Raw genomic sequence first — 20,956 nt, 5'->3', positions numbered from 1 at the left:
GAAGATGCCGTTTGACGTCATTGCTGGAGCTGCCCCACCCCCACCCACGAGGTCTGACATCTGCCCAGGAGGTGCAGGGACTTGTGGCCTTCCCGGAGCTCCAGCAGCTGGTGCCAAAAGTGCCAGCATCCAGACCAGGGACGAAGTTTTGGTGTTAAGTGTTCGCTTACCTTTCCCCTCATCCTGTCCTCCCTCCCAGACCTTCCCGAGATCAGCGTGAGCCACGTCAACCTGACCGTACGAGAGGGTGACAATGCCGTCATCACTTGTAATGGCTCTGGATCACCGCTGCCTGACGTAGACTGGATAGTCACTGGCCTGCAGTCCATCAACACCCACCAGGTAGGCGTCCGAGGCTCCGGCCCCATCGGGAGGCTGGGGAGGGAGCCCTGGCCCTAGTCTAAATGAGCTAGATCATGAATAGAAGCAGGGCATGGGAGGATAAGGAAGGGGAAGGAGAGTTCGTGCAGACTTCATTTTCACCCAGCTGCAGTCTTTTCTTGCCAGCTTGATCTTAAACATGCCAGTAAGTTTCTCTGTACCTTAGTTTTCTCATCTGTAAAATGGGTGTAGGCTACCATTCACCTTCTAGGGTAAATGGGAGGGTTTCCTGAGCTCTTGGCTATAGAGAGCCTGGCCCTTGGTGCGCACAGCAGCAGGAAACGCCTCCTTCACTTGCTGCACTGCTTTCTTTTTGATTCCTGAAGGTGCTTGGGAGTTGGGTGGGGAGTCACTTTGTAGAAACCGATTCCTTCTTTTTGTCGGGGTTTCAGACCAATCTGAACTGGACCAATGTGCACGCCATCAACCTGACCCTGGTGAACGTGACAAGTGAGGACAACGGCTTCACCCTGACGTGCATCGCGGAGAACGTGGTGGGCATGAGCAATGCCAGCGTCGCCCTCACCGTGCACTGTGAGTGGCTGCCGTTAAGGGGGTGGCTGTGCTGTGCACCAAGGTGATGGCAGCGTGGGAGGCGGGGCAGGTGTTCGAGGAGTTAGTCCTGGGCTGGTAACTCCAGAAAGGCTGTCCCTGTCCCCCAGGAGGTGGCATGCTTCCACCTCACCTATGTTTCAGAATACCCCACAGTTGACCCAAGTCTGCCTTCTGTTACCCCCTAGAAGGTCATGGGAAGGAGCCCTCCAGGTGCGCTGGACCCGGGAGGCTCGGGTAAAGATGGCCATCCCTTCCCCCTCCTTGGGGACGGTGGTGGGGAAACCGCTTGTCCCCCCAGTCTTTTCAGAGCTGGCCGGGGAAGAACTGGGATTCCCACCCCAGTTTCTGGAAGGCTGCCCCGGGACGCGGGAGACTCTGAGTCCTGGGAGTCAGCTGGCGTATCCCCCGCAGACCCTCCGCGCGTGGTGAGCCTGGAGGAGCCCGAGCTGCGCCTGGAGCACTGCATCGAGTTCGTGGTGCGTGGCAACCCACCGCCCACGCTGCACTGGCTGCACAACGGGCAGCCGCTGCGTGAGTCCAAGATCACCCACGTGGAGTACTACCAGGAGGGCGAGGTGTCCGAGGGCTGCCTGCTCTTCAACAAGCCCACCCACTACAACAACGGCAACTACACCCTTATCGCCAAAAACCCACTGGGCACGGCCAACCAGACCATCAACGGCCACTTCCTCAAGGAGCCCTTCCCAGGTGAGGGCGGCGCGGCCTTCCGGTGCTCGGATTCCTTCCGGGAAGCATGCGGGGCGGGGCAGTGGTAGAGAGAAGGCACTGCGTCAGCCTCCATACCGCCACCTCGGGTCACAGACTCACCCGGGGGCGTGTTCAGCCCCCACCAGCGTTTTGAGTAAATCAGGTAAAGCTGCTGTTTTTCATCAGGCGTCGCAGTGAAAAGCCAGACCCTCTCGGGAGTGTGCAGCTGTGTGCATATGGGCGTGCCCCTTTATGGTAGAGAGAGGGACTGAGAGCTAGACAAGAAAGACGGAGACTCTCGACCCAGCCCTTTACGGGTTGTGAAATTCTGGGCGTGATGGTTTGCTTTTCTGAGCCTCAGTTCCTTCATCTGTGCAATGGGCATGACGATACCACTCCTGTAAGAATCGCAGGCCTCTTAAATGACTTAAGGTGTGCAAAGCGTGTGCCACAGGCTTTGGCACCTAATGATGGTTCGACGACCTTCTATTGCAGTGGTTTCAGGGTCTGTCCCGTTCAACCCCACATTTAACAGATGGTGCACTGAACCTCCTTCTACTTGCTGGTTAGTAGCAAGGCTTGGCGAGAGTGTAGGCTTCCAGCTCTGAGCTTTCTCTCCCGTTCTGTGGTGAGCTAGTGGGGTGGGGGTGTGGGGGGTGTGGTACCTGAGGTCATCAGCCAGCGGTGGTGCTAATGCTAAGTGGACCTTTGAGTACTGAAGGAACTTTGTTGGTTTGACTGTTTGGGAGGTGACTCTGTCTTTCTCTGCCTGGGCTACAGTATTTCAAATACCTTCCTAAGTCGGAGGAGCAGAAAACACCCAAAGAGTTTAGTGCACGTGTGGGTAGCCTCTCTCGGTGGGTTCAGCAGTTGATGGCTTTCCATCAGTGAAACCCGGGATCTTTGATGACCTTGGTGATTTCTGCTGGGAACAGGCTGGATGACCTTCTGTCTCCAGATCGCAGGGGTTCTGCTGAGGTTAAAGGGAGTGTGAAGACTGGTCTCAGGTGCGCGTGCACACCCCCCCTCCCCCCCCCCCCCCCCCCCCCCCCCCCCCCCACACACACACGGGGCAGCCAGAGCCAGCACTGTGCCACATCTGCTTACATGCAGGTGACTTCAGAGCCCGCACATAACAGAGGCCGCAGCTCCAGGAGATCCTGTGTATCTCAGTGCAAGGAGAACCCAACGGGACGCTCCAACAGGGAAACTCCGGAGAATGAGGCTGCTTGGGAGGCCACGTTCTTGCCACTGAGGCCCGGGGGGAGGAGGGTGGTGCACGGTCACTCAGGAGAGGGTCTAGAACGCTCTGGTGTTTAAGACCCTGGCATTCCTGTTTGGTCCGGCATTTCCAGCACTGCCCCCAGCATGCCCAGCCGAAAGCTTCGGGACTTTTCCCACCGTGGGCCACGCCATCCCTGCTTTGGGAGCTGGAAGAGTCCCAGGGGCACTGTGGAAGCAGCAGCTTTTAGCTGCAGAGATACTTTGCTCTTAGGGGCACATAGTCAGGCCAGGCCTTGCTGGTGTGAGGGGCTAGAGAGGCCCTTTTGCCCTGCCTCTGTCTGCCTAGTGATGAGAGAATGAATTCTAGTTTTTAAAGAGGAGACTGTGCGCTCCCTGATGGGCAAGGAATGAAGTCCCCTGAGGTAGCATGTTTCCAAAGGGAAGCTCCTGGGGCCTGGAGAGAGCAGGGAGCCCTCGAATACTCAGGAGGGAGGATGAGTCACTCTGGGCTCCTCCCCACAGAGGCTGCCCTGAGAGCCGTTCTCTGTATCCTCCCAGCCTTACAGGCACCCTTTTCTGTCCCCAAGAGACACAGCATCCCCATCTCATGGTCTCTGGAGACCCTTGCCACCTTATCAACTCTCCTTAGGCCAGTGGTTCTTAAAGATGGGTCCCCGGACCAGCAGCGTCACCATCACCTGGTGTTAGAACCAGATCCTTGAGCCCCACTCGGACCTGCTGAATCAGAAGCCCTGGGGTGGGGTCCAGAGCTCCACACTTTAACAAGCCCCCGGGCGACTTGGTGCTCCCTCGTTTGTAATCCGCTGCCTCGGTGGTGTTCGGTGGGCGTGAGGGGAGAGTCACAGAGAGGCCCGAGGGGAAACCGCCCACCCGCAGGGACTTCCTCAGAGCCACGTGCACCCTGCCAGGGCCACCCTGTGCGGAAGTCTGCTTGCTTTATGAATCTGAAGGAATCAACGCATGATGAAAAGGCAGTGACAGGGAAAAGATGGGCCAACGTCAAAACGTCTAAAACGTTCGGGAGAGTAAATTACCTGGAGGAGCAGGCAGTCCGCCTCGTACCCGCCGAGCCCTGGCTGGAAGGCTGTCTGTGGATTCCTGCTCTTCTCTTTTGCCACGAGGGTGTCGGGACGTCCCATTTATGTTTATCACAGGTGGTCCTCTCTCGCTCTCGGGCAAGCAGAGCGTGGAGATTAAGAGCGAGGGTTCTGAAATCAGACAGACCGAAGTGCAAATCCCTTCTGCGAGCCTGCCAGACAGGCGGCTCTGTGCTCCGAGGACGGGGTTGGCGCTTGGTACGTGATTGGCGTGTCACGAAGGACGATCACTACCCTGCCTCTGCTTCTTCATCTGTAGGATGGGCACAAGAACAACAACTCCCTGCCTAAGTTGCCCTGAGGAGGAAACGCAGTGACGAGTGCCAAGGGGGCTCAACAACAGCTGTTAGCTCTTAAACCGGGATTCTTGGGATGTGGAGGGATGCGATGAATTTAGGAATCTAAATCGCTCATCAGCTCTGTGATCTCAGGCAAATTACTCTGCCCCCTGCCTCTATCTCGAAGGCGGTGGTGAAGATTAGCTCGCCCATGGTGGATTCATCCACCTCCAGTACTGACAACCGTGCTTGGCACAGAGTAAGCCCAGAGTACCGTTTGTTTTAATTTTTTTTTGAAAACCCACAAGGGCACCTGACAAGGGGATCTATGTTGGGGGCAAAACAAGATCTAAAGGTGAGGGTCTCCTTTCCTGACTCCTCATGGTCCTGAGACCCACGGGAGAGATTTGATTGGAATGAATATATTTAATGGGACATTCTGGAAATGCGGAGGGTTCCATCAGTAAGGATTTTCTCAGTAGGACATTAAAACAAAAATGTTCTGGAAAAGTTGTGTGTGTGTGTGTGTGTGTGTGTGTGTGTGTGTTTCCAAACTGTCCATGCTGAACAGAGAGAAGCACTAGAATATTCAGCATGGCATCCAGCCTTTGGTGAAGGAGGTCCCTGGAAGGGTTGGTTAGAGAGGATGGTTCAGGAAGCATGGAGCTCAGTCCTCTTTGAGGTTCTAGGACCTTAGAGGGGGTACCAGAGGGGATCAGGGCATAGGAGTGGGAAGCCAGGAAAAATCAGGGATTCACGTGTCCAGAGCGGAGGGCCAGGAGAGGCTGGGGGTGACTGCAGGGTGGGCTGTAGTCTGGGAGAGAATGTGAAGTTGGAGATCCTTAGATGTGATAGAAGGAGGAATGTTGTTAAGGGGTGTGTGTGTGTGTGTGCGTGTGTGTGTGTGCATGTGTTTTCCTGCACACGTACAACAAACATCTGAGAACCCTTGACAGAATATTTAGGAATAAGTGAGCTGCCATAGCTCTTAAATTCTCATTTTTTACTTGGCCGGGAAGTCCAGTTCCTTCACTGAGATTTTTACAACAGCAGAAGCAGAATTCCCTCGGGACGCTGGGTACAAACGAAGGGAGAAATCATTGCCCTCGAGCTCTCGGCCTCTGTCCAGGCTGGTTTCCTTGCCCTGAGGAACTTGTGGAGACCAGCACATGGTCACAGGCTGCTGGTGCCCGGTCCAGGGGCGGGGGACAGGGGAGTGGGAAGGAGGTGTTCCTCCCCGTGTTTGAGTCTCTGGCAGCTGAGTGCAGGGGTGCTGGGACGGGGCTCCTGTGCGGGATGCGCGGTGAGAGCGGGTGCTGTGGCGTGGCTTCCCTTCTTCCAGCTGAAGCTGGGGCATCTGTTCTCACCAACAAGTCTCCGTCCGGCTCTTTGTCTGGACGCAGGCTGCTGCCTCCCTTCTCCCTTCTTTGGGCCTTGTCGGCTTTCCCTGCAAGGCTCTTCTTGACGTGATTTAGGACTGGAGGGGTGCAGTCTGGGACTGGGGGAGCATTGCACACATGCCCATGCCCGCCGCGGTGACTCTCAGACAGCGCTGTGGCGTACGGGTCCGGTCATCTCCCCGGCTGCTGGTGGGGTCAGAGGTGAGGACCACTCCTGGTACAGCTGTCCTCTTCCAGTGCAAAATTCCAGGTTAGAGGAGACCCATGAAGTCTCCCTGTTCTGAGGCTCATGTGCTTCCTGGACGGGAGAATGTTCCTAGGCTCCAGCAAGGGAGCTAAGCACGGAGGCTGATTGGGAGATTTCGGGGTTCACAGATGTGGCCAAAACATTTGGCTGACCTGAGACTATTCTCTAATAAATGGGAGCCTTGTGAGAAATAAGCAGATCGGTGTTAATTATGGATTGATCTGGCACCTCTCTTTCCTCGGTCTCTGAAACCAAGGGTAGAACCCCTTCTCCTCCATCCTTCCCACAAATCAGGCATTTGGTTACGTGCAATTCAGAAAAGGTGGTAGCATGATGGGCAGGCTCAGGAATTTGGAGAAAGCTCCCTTGGTCTTCCTCAAATGGTGCAAAATGGACAACAGATAGGCTATTTATTTTCATATGTATATATAATATATATATTAATCATGTGTATATGCAAAATATGTTATATGTATCATACATATATGTATGTTAATTTAAAAGTTAAATTAATTTAAGTTCTAGTTAGTTAACGTACAGTGCAATATTGGTTTCCAGAGTAGAAATCAGTGACTTACCACTTAAATACAACACCCAGTGCTCATCACAAGTGCCTCCCTTAATCCCCATCACCCGCCAGCCCACCCCCCACCCACCTCCCTCCACCGGCCCTCAGCTTGCTCTTTGTCAGTAACAGTCTCTTGTGGTTTGCTTTGCTCTATTCTCTTTCCCCCCTTCCCATGTGCTCATCTGTTTTGTTTCTTAAATCCCACATATGAGTGAAATCATACGGCATGTGTCTTTCTCTGATTGACTTATTTCGCTTAGCATAATACATTTCTAGCTCCATCCATGTCACTGCAAATGGTAAGATTTCATTCTTTTTGATGGCTGAGTGATAGCCATACCACATTGTCTTTATCCATTCATCAGTCGATGGACATTCGGGCTCTTTCTATGGTTTCGCTATTGGTGATAATGCAAGCCATCTGTTAATGGTACATTCACTATAAATAGGACTTTCTCTAGACTCCTTCACAGAAAGCATCACTTTCTCCACAGGTAGAGAAGAAGATTTGCTGGTGTATGCTTAATGAGCCATAATTATAATGACGGTGAGGACTTAGCCAGTGAATGAATGAATGAATAGGTGAATGAGTTGTTCTTATTTTTCAGGGTGTGGTAGGCTTGTGGCAGAAGTAGATGTAATATAATGCAGTGGTTCTCAGAGGGACCAGCAGCATCAGAATCATCTGAAAAGTTGGTAGAAATGCAAATTGGCAAGACCTTCCCCAAACTTCCTGACTCAGAATCTCTGGGGTGAGGACCAATAATCTAGGTCTATTAAAAAAATATATATTTTTTGGAAAAAAAATTTTTTAAGACTTTTAACTCTTCATTTTGAAACAGTTTAAGATTTACCCCCAAAAGTAACAAAACAGTGCAAAGAACCTCCTTGTACCCATCGCCCAGCTTCCCCAAATGTTAGCATCTTACATAAACACAATCCCATGTGCAGACGCAGGATATTAACACCGACACTGCTATCCCATCTACAGACTTTATTCTTTATTTTTGTCCACTGGTGTCCGTTTTTCTCTAGGACCCAAAGCAGGGTCATAACACTGCACGTAATGCTACGTCACCTTATTCTCTTTCAGTCTCTAGGTTCCTCAGTCTGTCTTTGTCTTTCCTGAGCTGGACACTCTTGAAGAATACTCACTAGTTATTTTGTGGGCTTCCCCACAGTTTGGGTTTGTCTGCTCTCGTCTCACAATTCAATATGGGTTAATGCATTTTTTGGCACGAGCACCACAGAAATGATGCCGTGTCCTTTCAGGACATCATATCAGAGGGCACGTCTATACTTCTTATTACCGGTGACATTAACTTGGTCGACATCGTGTCTGCTACGGTTCTCCACTGCAAAGTGGTTTTTTTATTATTTAAACAAAGTTTTTTTTTTTTTTTTAAATTATTTGAGAGAGAGAGAGAGAGAGAGGTAGGGAGGGAGACACAGAATCCGAAGCAGGCTCCAGGCTCTGAGCGATCAGCCCGGAACCCGACGCAGGGCTCGAACCTAGGAACCATGAGATCATGGCGTGAGCCGAAGTCAGATGATTAATCGACTGAGCCACCCGGGCGCCCTGCAAAGTGATTTTTTTTCTCCCTTTGTAACTAAACGAGCATAATATTTTGAAACTTTGTAAATGTCTTGTTCCTTATCATGCGTTCACACGTTAATTTTAGCATTCATTGATGGTTCTTGCCTGAAACGGTTATTAACAGTGGTTATTTGTCAGTGGTAATTTTTCTAATTCCGTCATTCCTTCTGTATTTATTAAGTGGAATTCTACTGTAAGGAAGAGCTTTCTCTTCCTCCCCATTCATTCAGTTATTTATTTATATTGGTATGGACTCATGGGTATTTATTTTGTCCTATGACTTATGATGCATGTAGTTTGCTTGGGCTATACCATAAGGGAGTATCACAGACTGGACGGCTTAAACAAGAGACATTTATTTCCTCCCAAGCCTGGAGGTTAGGTGTCCACAAGGTTGATGCCGTCTGAGGCCTCTCTCTTCCTTGGCTTGCAGACAGGTGTCTTCTTTTTTTCTCTTTAATTTTTTTTTAACGTTTATTTATTTTTGAGAGAGACCGTGCACGAAGTGGGGAGGGACACACAGAGAGAGGGACACACAGGATCCGAAGCAGGCCCAGGCTCTGAGCTGTCAGCACAGAGCCCGACGCAGGGCTTGAACCCATGAACCACGAGATAATGACCTGAGCCGAAGTTGGACACTTACCCGCCTGAGCCCCCCAGGCGCCCGCAGATGGGTGTTTTCTTTCTGTATCTCTACGTGGTCTTCCTTCCGTGTGTGTCTGTGTCCTCATATCCTCTCTTAGAAGGACACCAGCCGTACTGGATTAGCTTCCACCCTAATGACTTTATTTTAACTTAATACCTCTTTAAAGACCCTGTCTCTCCGTGCAGTCATGTTCTGAAGAACTGGAGATTAGGATCTCAACCATATGGATTTTGGGTGGAGATAATTCAGCCTATAACAATCCATGACTGTCCCAAATTTGGTCATTGGAAGCTCCTTCACCTTGGCTCCTGTGTTCTTTGCCCGTGCCCCCATTAATTTGGAGCCCTTTCTTACTTTCCAGTACTATGAGATATTCCAGGTACATCTTATGCTTCCTCTGACCCAGGCCTGAAATGATGCATTTCTCCAGGAAGCCCTCATTCCTTTGATTGGAGAAAGACAGTGCTCACGCCCTAGATGGTCCTATTCCCTGCTAGAATTTGAGAATCTCTGATAGAGTGGTTATGAGCTCAGACTTGGATTTGAATTCAGCTCCTTCTGTGCCCTCTTGGATGAGTGAGATGCGGTTCCTTCCTTAACCTCTGTAAGCTTGTTTCTGTTTCTGTTAAACGGGGATAGTGCTCTCCACCTGCTGGGATGCTTGTAAGGATCGAGCGATGTGTGACATAGAGCATGTAGCTCAGCCCCTGGCTCATAATCGATGTCTAATAATGACGAGCTTTCACTGTTAGGTGAGCCATTTCTAGAGGCAAAGATCCAGTACCACATTTTCGTCCGGGGGTCGGGCAGAGTCATAGAGGGATTCCCAGGAACGTCTCCGGGACCCGCCAGAATAAACTCCACGTGTCAGTTTGAGGAATTCAGTCTTGGGGTCATAGCTGCTGGCATTTTCAGGGAAGGTCCGGGGAAGCCCACCCGTGCAGCATTTCTTCTTGGCTCTGAGGTACCACCAACACCCCCAGCACTCTGGGTACCCGAAGGACGGAGCACCGTGGGTGAGACGTTGTGTCTCGTTTTAATTTTCCGTCTCATAGGCCCCAGGTGGGCCGGGCCACCTCCCTCGAAGCTAGGAGCTTTCTCTCTCCTTCCTTCCCACTTGGAAGACCACCTCCTGAAGGGGTTGTGTAGTGTGGAGGAGGGGTGGATATGCCAAGGAGTTTAGTTTTCAGTTGCCGGGTGACGGGGGAATCATGGCGAATGGGGGAGGTCGCAGCTATTAGGAAGCTAGGGTGCATCTGTTCTGGTTTTTATTACACTTGTTAATTATCTCTTTGTCTTTTTTGCAGAGAGCACGGATAACTTTGTCTCTAGTAAGTCTGCTTTACTTTCTGCTTTGGAACTGATTCATTCTGATACTTTCAGTAATTATTGAATCCACCTAGCCCTCTTTCCTATTCCACGGCCGCCCCCAGACCCCTGGCAGCTGAGAGCATCTGAGTGAATTGTGAAGGTCAGCCGGAGAGTAGAAATACCTCTTAGGAAGCTCCAGGTGCACACCTCTTGGGCTCTTGGCCTCAGTTTCCCCCAGGGAGTTCTTGGAGGTCTGAGCCTGTTGTGGGTCTCCCTGCCTGGATGGGAAGGAGGGATGTGGGGTTTCATATTCCCGGGTAAGACCCCTGTTGGTCAACCCTGTTCTTGTGGAGAGAACGGGGAGCCTCTACACCTGTGTTCCTCACCTGCTCTGAGGACCCCAGACTCTGGCTGGGACTCACCTTGTGAGTGATTTACCAGCTCTCCTGATAGGCTTGTGTGTCCTCAAGTGGAATTATCGAGGCTCAGTTTATAAGCAGTTTGGGGCTAGGACTAGACAATGTGGTGTTTTGCTCATGGACTGTGGGGAAACCTGTATTTATTGCTTTTCCTTCTGTCCCCTGTGGGAGAGCAGCGGGCACTCATTTCTGCCCTGTGTGTGGGCTGAGATAGTGGACAGTCCTACCGAGCGCACCCCTTACCGTTTGGCACAGACGTGAAGATCGTCTGTGATTCCTTTATTTGTCCTTGGTCTGAGAGGTCTTGTCATCTCACAGAATGTCCCTCCAGAGATTTCTGAATTGGGCCGTTTCGTGGCCAGGAGGTGACTTGAGACAGAGGACAAATGGACACTTGGCTTCCCGTCCAGGCTTTGCTGGGAAAAGGTGGTGCCTCCTGGTCAGATGGACCTTCTTGCGTCTTACCCTGAGCTGCCATTGTCCTGACCTCTGCGGTAGGGGAGCGGACACTGGGCTGTTCTTGGAGCCGCGGGCCTCCTGGGTCTTGCTGAGGAGTAAAGAGAGAGAGAGAGAGGAGGGGCCCTGGGGAGCTCGGGACAGGAGCAGGAGAGCCCACAACAGAGGGTAGCCGAGCATCAGCACCAGCTGCCATCACCACCAAATGTGCCCAGTGCAGACCCTGGCCGGGATCCCAAACCATTTTTTCTACCCCTTTGTACCTAATAGTTCATGGCCCACGTGGCCCAGGTGACATTGCTTGTTCTGGAATGGGGGCAGGGGGATGGCAGTGAGGGTACTTTATTCCTTGCAGAGTTTGCCCTTGAGCTGTCAGCACCAGCTAGGCAGCCCGAAGGGGCCTGGTCCCTGGGGACTCCTGCAAAGCCTGAGGAGGTCCGACAGTCAGAGTCTGGCTTGAAGGGGATGTTCTCCAGCAGGAACTCCTGAGGGGTCCTTGAGATTCGGGCGGGGACTGTGGCTGAGACCAGTGAGAGCCAACCTCCTCCTCCTCTTCTGTTTGGTTTTCAGTCTACGATGTGAGCCCCACGCCCATCACTGTGACCCACAAACCGGAGGAAGACACTTTTGGGGTGAGTCACTTTTTGATCAAGGGGAAGGTGTTCACTAAGGAAGTTGTTTTCAGACTTCGTTTTAGTAGCTGACGTTTTACCTTGCTTGGAGCCTGTGTATACAGCAGAGAAAAGAACAAAACTGTGATGAATGACCTCCTTTCAGGTGTTTGAAACCTGCCTTGTTTGATGAGAATAAGTCATTGTTTGAGGAAGTCTTTGAGGAGCCGCTGTAGGCCCTAGGGCTCCGAAGAGAACGGTTTGAAAATCCCCGCTGTTAATCCCCGCTGTTAGGAGCCTGGATGGGCCTGATTTGAAGGGGACGCTAGCCACACAAGTCTCCTACGAAAGTCGAAGTTGCTCAGAGCGTATCCTTGGGTGGGTTTTTCAAGCCCCCCACCTCCCCTGCCTGACTCTCAGAGCCAGAGATTTCTCTGGAGAGGAGAGCAAAGGGGGCTTTTTTAGAGTCCAGATCTCCTAGAACGTTCTGGATAAGAATATTCTGTAAAGAACGTCAGCGTGAAGGTACAGAGTTTTTTGTTTGTTTGTTTTTTGCTTTCTTTGTTGTTGTTCATTAAAATAACAAACAGGGGCACCTCAGTGGCTCAGTCGGTTAAGTGTCTGACTCTGGACTTCAGCTCAGGTTATGATCTCACGGTTTATGAGTTCAAGCCCCACCTTGGATTCTGGCCGGGCATTATGGAGTCTGCTTGGGATTCTTTACCTCTCTCTCTGCCCCTTCCCTGCTTGTGCTCCTTTCTCTCCCTCTCTCTCTTTCGAAATAAATAAACTTAAAAAAAAACCAAAAACGACAACAAACAATAGACAAACCCCTCTGAAATCGCCCTTGCACTGCGGATGATGGCTCCCAGATGAGAGGCTGAATCATGGAATGTTCTCTCATCCAGTTGGGGAATTAATTTTCTTTTAATGTGCTGAACGTCTCATGAATTACTGCTTCTAAAGACTTCACTCAAGTCTTTACAAAGTCCTGAATGGGCTGCAGCTGTGCCTGCGGTGGGACGGCTTTCATTTGGGCACATGTGGGTTTCCCGTGACTGTTCTCAACCGTCTGCTTTTGGCCCCTCCAGGTATCCATAGCTGTTGGACTTGCTGCTTTTGCCTGCGTCCTGTTGGTGGTTCTCTTCATCATGATCAACAAGTACGGTCGACGGTCCAAATTTGGAATGAAGGGTAAGGTGGGATTTTCATTTGCAAGGGTCTCGTGGGGGAACCGTGGTTCCTTTTGATCAAAAGATGCGGTTTTAATTCTCCCTTCGCTCTCCAGGAGGGCCTGTCTGGTAGTGTGCTTAAGTGGTCCTGGTGGAGACGCCTGTCTACACCTTATTATTGGTAGTGATGGATTGGAAGCTGTGTTGGTGTCTGCGGGGGCCAGACTGTGGGTTGCCTGGTTTTGCCGTGATTGCCGGAAGCATCGCGTAGCTGGGCTGCTGCGTGAGGGTAGTTTGTGAAGGCCGTTGGTAAGAAAAAGGACTCCTTGTTGGAGTCACTTGGTTTCTCTCTTGCCACACTTGCCTTGGATTTGGGATGAGAAGGTACCAGCACGGCTAGATGTGGGGCGGTGGACCCTGGCTTTGGGAGGTTGCCCGTGCAATGGCATTTCCGCACGTAGCTCTACACAGGGTCCTGGAACGGATGCCAAGATCAACATGGTTGCTGAATCTGCTGGCCAGCTTCCACAACGCAGAGGACTCAGCCCGTTATGGCCAGGGTGGGCTGTGCGCTGAGGCTTTTCCACCAAGGCTCAGGGTGGGGGAGTGGCACAAAAGGGGTTAACACGGTGAATTAGCATCCATCTGCCCAGTCCCAGGGATGGATCCGACCAGATGGCTCCAGGGAGGCTGGGTACCAGTTCTCAAGCAGAAACTTGAATTTCAGGACCTCTTCCCCTCTGGGGTTTCCTTTTATGGCTGGTGTCAGACGAGAGGTAGGTAGGGAAGGATGATGAAAAGGTCCAACAAGCTGGCAGGTTGCTAGCTAGGATCCAGGTTGGGGCTTTCTGGTGAGAGTATGGCATCCACAGAGATGAATTTCTGCAGCTTCTACACATGAACTGGTATCTGTGGTGAGGGTCCTGACCTCGGGACTCTGGGACTGAAGGAGAGCACAAGAATGAGATCTCCAGGGACTGTGGTCCCCTGAACTCATGCACATGTTTGAGTGTACGTGGCGGTGGGGTCGCAAGGGGGTCTGGAACGGAACTAGTCCCCCTCTTCTGTTACACTCTCAAAATATCCTGTGACTCCCCCAAAAGTTGAGAATGCTGATACTCAGCAAAAGATACCTATAGAAAAATAGAAAGATGGAAAAGAGGAGGGCAGACTACGGGCTTCTTAGAAGCTCCCTGCCTCTGTACTCTCTTTCCGTTCTTGATTAAGCCGAACAGGTCACAGCGAGGCAAGCCAGGTTTTCTTGAATCATACGAAATATTTTGAGCCGGAGAAATAACGTGTGCAGGCCAGTTATAAAGAGGGGATGGAAGTTTGACCCAAAGCCCCATGACTTCAGCAAGATCAGACCACTGGGAGGCACCTTGATTGGAGATGCCTCATCTGCACGTGCTCCCCTGTGCCAGACAGGGCTTCACAGAGGTGGAGGATGAGAAGCACTGAGTGAGCCCCGAGCCTTCGATCTTGGTGTAACCCTCGGGCCCCTGGCTTTGGGGCCCCTGCATAGACTGTTGCTTGGGCAAAGTTTTCCGATCGTGGGAGGAACCTTCTTCCTAGCTGTTTCTCCTTCCACCTGAGAAGACATCAGGGCCTTGACCAAAGGGAAGAATGGGGCATTTCTGCTCCTCGCCGAGGAGGCACGCCACCAGCTGAGACCCTGTGACATGCTTGGCAACACTGAGAGAGCAGATTTTTCCTATTAATTGTCATCCGGTTTCTGGAACAGTGTGTCCCCATGTCGGATGGATTAGGCAGCATCCAGGGCGGTGCCTTCCCCTCAGCTGTCCTCGGAGCCTCTCTCTCAGCCCCCGCTCCCCTCTCCGGGGCTGAGCTGCCTCCTTGGCCCTGGATGGCCTAGGAGAACACGTCCCCATAGGTGGGAGGGGTGTGTCCCCTACTTGAGAGCCAGGCAGCCTGAGGAAGGAAGGCTGTACTTGGAGGCCAGATGTGGGGGTGGGTCCCAGGCTGACCTTGTTGAGGATTAAGCCTGCATGTCTCTGCTCTCATTACGCCTGATTACTTGGGTTTGGGCCCCATTTTAGGATGAGTGAGTAGATGCCCCAGGCTGCATACACCCTGATCTTTTGTTGCTAGTAGGCATCCCAGTCTGGGAAAGAGAGTGAAGGTGTGGGTACCAGGAGCTCCCCACTCCACCTCTTGATATCCACCCCATGCTCAGCTTTGAATGTTCAAATCTCAGTTAGACTCTGCAGATGCCATTTAATTGCTCTTTGTTTTTAGCAGTTACTTAACCCCTTGAAGCATCTCTTGCCTTACTGGATTGCTGAGTGTTGAGATTTACGTGTAATTGGCATATAAAAGGGGCTCTGGGGATGTAATTTCCCCCCTTCTTTTCTTTATGTATAAGCCTTTCCTGGCTCCTTTTATTGTCCTTCTAGGAAGGGCTGTCCTCTTGACTCAGTCATGCCCTCCTTTGTCACACGCAGTATTTAGTAAGGATGCTTTTATTCTGTACTAATCCCAGTGCCTTGTCATTCCTTGGCACACACATCATCTGACTGTTCTGCTGGACCAGAAACCACAGATCACTCGGCCCGGGATGCCTGAAACTTCGCACAATGTCTGACAAATGCTTGTTGAACTTGAAATAGATGACTGTATAGTTAATCATAAAAGAAAGCACAGCATGTGTGTAACTCAGTAATGGGCTAATAAGGGCGACTTTGGCAATTGGAGGTGTCAGGGCAGTGGGAGATAGAGTGGGGATAATGGGGGAAACTCAGAAATAATACCCAGTGTCCACACCTGAGGGCCCGGAACACATTGTGTGGATGAGGGGGGACTGTTAATGTGAACCTTTCTTCCTTTTGAGAAATAAGAAAAAATACAGAAATGCGAAGGTTGGTATAACAAATATTCGTATTCTGACCACTCAGAATAAGTAACTTTTACTGTTTTGTTTTTATATTCGCATGGAATGTTTTATTCTTAGAATAAAGGGAGGAGACATTGCTGACCAACGAAATTTGCTTTAGCTCTCGCCTCTGGTCCCATGCCCAAGGCCGAAGGAGTGTCCCCATGGACAGCCACCAACCTGGGCTTCGTGTGTGTCCATCAGTCCACTGTGTTTCTCCCTCTCCTTGTGTCTCTACCTCTCTTTCTCTGCTGTCTCTGAGCACCTGCCCTCCCCCCTTTGACCCTCTCCCCCACCAGCTCACACCCTGCAGGCTGCCCCCACCAGCTCACACCCTGCAGGCTGCCTCCACCCCATGGTGATGCGAATGGCCAGGTTGGCAACCAGTTCATTTTTACACTTCTGTGTGTATATACACATATACAGATGTATTTTGTTTGTTCTTTTACGGGTCACGAATTGCACCCATAGGCATCTAGAAAATGAAAGTGTATATATTTCTTACATCGATCTTATTAATAAACTTAATTTGGACAAGAGAACTTGTGCCAAAATAGTTTTAACTGGCATGATGAAAGACTATAACACACCCACGAGTGATCACGTACAGTATGTGATATAAACCAATATATACCGTATACGAGAAAGTATGCACATACATACATGTGTGGATTTATGTGTGCATATATGTGTGTACATTTATAAAACACATTGTGTGTGTGTGTGTGTGTGTGTTTAAAGTTTGTTTATTTTGATAGTGTGCACGCATTTGGGGAGGAGAGAGAGAATCCCAAGCAGGCTCCTGTGCTGTCAATGCAGAGCACAACACTGAGCTCGAGCTCATGAGCCGTGAGATCATGACCTGAACCCGAATCCAGAGTCAGACAGTTAACTGACTGAGCCACCCAGGCACCCCAGACACCTCTTTACTTTGATCACCTGCCATCTTGTTCATCAGCACTGGCTTGAGGAAGGGTCACATTCGCGTGGGAGCGCATCTCTTGGAATCAGGAAGGTTTTGAAATGATTCTGAGCTAGAGCAGTGGGGGTTACCTTGGGCTGTTGCTGAAGCCCAGTGTGACTTTAGAGCAGTGGGGGGTGATTGTTTAAGTGTTTGGTATAGTTTGCTTTGGGAACTGGCCTTCAGAACAGAAGGCGGTGCCCTCCCCCACCCCCAGCAGGGGCAGGGACCTGGAGGCTCCCTGCTGTGCCAGGGTTTAACTCTTGGATTGCTGGATCCTGGGATGGTTGGGAGAGGCAGGGCAAGGGCCATGTACTGGGAGGTAAACATATACAAACATTTCAGTATTTTAAGAACTAATTGTATTGTGCCAGTGCGTCCTGGGCCTGGAAATGGCATGGTTGAGAGTTTACACCAACCTCCCTTTCCCAAAATATTTTTAAACTGGACATCAGAAGACCATGGCTGTGATCTGTGGTGCTTAATGGTGTCTGCATTTATGGACGAAGGAGCTGTGGCTCAGAAAAGGAAGTGTTGTGCTCTGGATTCAGGGTGTGGTTAGGCCGAGTTGGGTTTAGGACTCCCGGCTCACAGCCCCAACCACTTTTCATGGCCAGGGAATGACCTAACTCCTTGGTCTTGGCCGCCCCATCATGAACATCCTCAGTGCACCTGCCATCTTCATTTCATATGTTGTTAGAAAAATGATCAAATAAATGATGCACGTGTGTCTTGAAATAGTAAAATAGGTCCTGTAGTTTTCATATAAGGTATCCTAGTTATTTAACAGAGAGAGAAAGAAGCAAGTGTGTGGGTTTTTGTAGCCAGTATTTGGCCTCTTCCCTCATGACTACCTTCCAAGTCCTTACACACTTCTAGACCAGGGACGCTGTAGTGGTGTAGTTCATACTGTTTGACTTCCTCTTAACTCCCATCGAAGAGACAGAATACTGGTTTCTTAGAGCTGAAACAAACCTTAGACTTACTAGGTGAATGCCCCCATTGTGCAGGTCAGGAGACAGATCAGAGAAGTGCAGTAACCTGCTGAGTGCACAGCTATCTTAGCACAGCGCTGGCCCTATATCCCACATACATGGTGTGTGCAGAGAGCCTGGGAGGGTCCGGGAGATGAACTCGGAGATCAACCCAGTTCTTCCAACGCTTTGTCTTTGAATGCTGTCTCACTTGAGTGGGGCTTTCAGCAATGCCTCTTGTTAATCTACTTTTCTCAAGCTGGGGCACACCTGGCCTGGGGGAAAGTTGGGGGCTGATGGGAGAGTCCTGCTTCCCTGGCTCAGGGGACTTCCTGCGTTTCTTTCTGGACGTGTTGGAGACCTCACAACAGGGCAGCGGAAACCGGAAGGCTGGGGAGGAAGGTAGGCTAGCGCTGTTGCTGGGGCTTCCGGTAATACCTCAAGTGCCTCATCAGCCTACGCTTTCCGTTTATCCTAATGGTTGGATGAGTGCTGGTGCCTGTGGATGGGCACTCCAGGACCGTTCCATTGTGAATTAGCGTCCGTTAATAGGTACTTAAAGTAAAGTGGTTGCCTATTTGATGATGATTGGGGGTTATTAACATTCTTTCCATAAACAGATGGTAACTGTCTTCTGAGTGGATTGTAGAATCCTGCCAGAGTCTTGATTTGGAGGGGCTGGCTCCTGCCAAAACATATCGGGGGGTTGGGGCTTGTGTTGAATGGTCTTATTATCGCTCTGGTTAACCTGTTGGTGAAGGGGGATGGTTGGACCTGGAAAGGCATCATTTCTGAGCTGTTTTCTAGCCTTGGAGCATTGCACCAAGAAGGACTTCTTCCGGCTAGGTGGAGGTGGGGCTGGGAGGGCTCTTGGTCTCCTCAGGTTCGATGCTCCAACTGACATCATTTCTTCCTCAGCTGGGCTAGAGGGTCCATGTGTCCCCAGCTGTGAGCACACCGCTAGGGAATTGATGTCAGGAGAGTGGTGTGGAGATAGCAGAATTCTGGGACTGTTGGAAGGCCATGTGGACCATAGGTGAGCATGCTGTTGGTGCCACTGAAAGGATAGCTTCTTCTGCCCTGAGAAATACACCATCTGACCTCTCTGTAACTGAATCAGAAGCCAAGAGCAGTGCAAGGCAAAAGCGAAACCGGGTAAAGGACTTGGGTTTCCTGACTTCCTCGAATACATTCATCCTTCCTTCTTGCTTATTTTTCTTTCTTGACTTCTTTTTCCATTTCCTCCTCTGAGTTGAGGTATCCCAGGGAGGAAGGAACCTTGGACCGTTGCAGTGGTCCTGTACTAGGGATTCCTGGCTTGGGATTGCTGGTGGACAGTGGTTCTTTGAATGTAATTTTGAGAGTAGTTTTTGGATTCATTTCCTATATTGTTATCCTAGTTCCTTGTACTCTGCTAACAAACGTTTCTTGCCCTTTCTCTCCTTTTGGGCTCCTCGACAGACCCTTCTACCCCCAAGAACACTCCCAACATCTGCTCAAGTTCTTGTTAAATAGGTTAGGTATGTGGCCAATCTGCAGGCAGGACGTAAAGTAATTGAATCCAGGAGACTTCTGCTTCTCTTCCTCTGCTTGGACTTCATTGCGAGTTCCTGGCTGCAGATGAAGTCTCACCGCACTTGGTGACTGAATTCTAGGACGTGGTGCCCAGAGCTTTGAGAAGAAGGCTGGGAGGCAGTGTGTGTTTTTTTTTTAGCACGCCTCTGCTGCCCCGTGTTCGTGAGGGTTTTGCGGATGTGAGGCGAACGGTTCTAGAAGACCCTGCACTGTCGCCATGGGTCATCTTTGGACTGGGGACTGCTCCGTGCCTCTGTCAGGGCTCCAGGGAACCGGCTGCTCTCTGGTGCCGAATCTTGTATTTGAAAAAGGAAATCCCTGGAGATAGAGTCTGCTACGAAATGTTTTTCCTCTGTCGTTACCTGCTAGCTAGCTGTTCTTGGCAGGGTCCTGCGTCCCATTCAGTAGGGCCAAGCGTGGCCAGTATGTTTGGCTCCATAGCTAGAGCGATTGCCTCTCTGACTCCCTTGATTTTTGGCAGTAAGATACAGTTCTTTTTAATCCATGTTGTTCAAACTGGTTCCCGCAGGGTTAACATCCTTCGACACCTCGGTGTAGAAGTTCTCCGCCTTTTGTCCCCTAGGACTCATGTGACAATTGACAGTCACATGCCTTACACATTCCTGTAGTTCAAACACTGGCCCTCACAGAAGTTTCACACCTAAGAAAAATATATCAGGATATGAGTTAGCCAAAGGGATTTTTTAAAAACTGGGAATAAAGTCAAATCTATACTAATTTTTACTCTTGAAAACTTCACCAATTTTCAGTATTTTATTATTCATCTAGAGTTCCGGTGACATACTTTCTCACCGATCCAGATGTCCTCCTGTATCACGGGACCAGGACGGAAACCTAAATGGGTGGCGGTTGCCAACCTGGACTTTCTCACAGTCTACTTTGTCCAACATGGTTTTGCCCCCCCTCAAAATCTAGTTGCAGCAGAAGCCTCCACCTTCTCGTGGAGCATTCTTTCCGTGTCTGCGTCTCCTGTGCGTCCTAGAGGCTTTCACTTGCCCAGAGGAAGAGTGACCGTGGACTGTAGCTAATGAGAAACTTCCACGTGGCAGCGCTGCCTGAGCCCTGTGTTTATGCAGTCTGTTCCCCCGTGAACTGCAGAAGGCTTTGGGGTGTCCAGAGGTCCGCCCTCCAGACCACAGGCAATTGAGCAAAGAGATCAAAACAACTGTTGGTCGGGAAACACGCTTTTGGACACGGGGAGAAAAACCACACGTGGAAAACAATAACAAACCTGCCAACTGCTGCAGATCCCCGGCCACCGTTCCTTCTCCCTCCCCTGCCCTTCGCGCCGCGTATCCATCATGGGGGTGAGCCGCATGGGGTGACAGAGCGGTGTGCTGCAGAGGGAATGGTGTCCTCTGTCCAGCTGTGGCTCAGGGACCAGGTGAGTCCGCTGCCCGCTCCGGCCCCAAGCTTCGAGAGGAGAGGAAGAGGAACCTCTGGTCGGCCTGGTCTCTTCCTGGTTCTTTCACACAGAGGGTTAACAGTACACTCTTCTCCCTTCCTCGATTCCCTAGTACATTTAGAGAGAGATTCCCCAAATCACCCTGGTACAAGCCCCTGTATTCTTTTCTCTTGTATTAAGTCTGCTTCCGTAAGCCAGAAGGGATTTGCTGGCACCCCCGTACCAGCCTCACTAGCTTCCCCCTTGACAGGATTGGCTCCCTAATTGGTGGGACCCAGTGCAAGATGTTCAAAAAGCATTAGAATTTCAAGGCGGCTACAGTAGAGCTTTCTGCCCCAAGCGCGGGGCTTTCCTGAGCATGGAGTCGGGGTGCAGGCCCGTGAAGCCAGCTCTGCTCCCCGAATGCAGGCCCTAGTGACTTTATCTTTCCTTGAAT

At 50.8% G+C, this 20,956-nt stretch overlaps 1 protein-coding gene across 1 annotated transcript in view; it reads left to right on the top strand.

The window, feature by feature from the left end:
* Positions 1-20,956, top strand: part of NTRK3 (neurotrophic receptor tyrosine kinase 3) — a 281,699-nt gene that overhangs the window by 122,800 nt on the left and 137,943 nt on the right. The window contains exons 6-11 of the mRNA XM_049614067.1: positions 200-342; positions 774-915; positions 1,348-1,644; positions 10,030-10,053; positions 11,479-11,540; positions 12,611-12,713. Of these exons, the coding sequence (XP_049470024.1) occupies positions 200-342; positions 774-915; positions 1,348-1,644; positions 10,030-10,053; positions 11,479-11,540; positions 12,611-12,713 (771 nt within the window). The remainder of the gene's footprint in view (positions 1-199; positions 343-773; positions 916-1,347; positions 1,645-10,029; positions 10,054-11,478; positions 11,541-12,610; positions 12,714-20,956) is intronic.

Source organism: Panthera uncia (assembly GCF_023721935.1).
Source record: "Panthera uncia isolate 11264 chromosome B3 unlocalized genomic scaffold, Puncia_PCG_1.0 HiC_scaffold_1, whole genome shotgun sequence".
NCBI lineage: Eukaryota > Metazoa > Chordata > Mammalia > Carnivora > Felidae > Panthera > Panthera uncia.
This window is presented reverse-complemented; position numbering and strand designations above follow the sequence as displayed.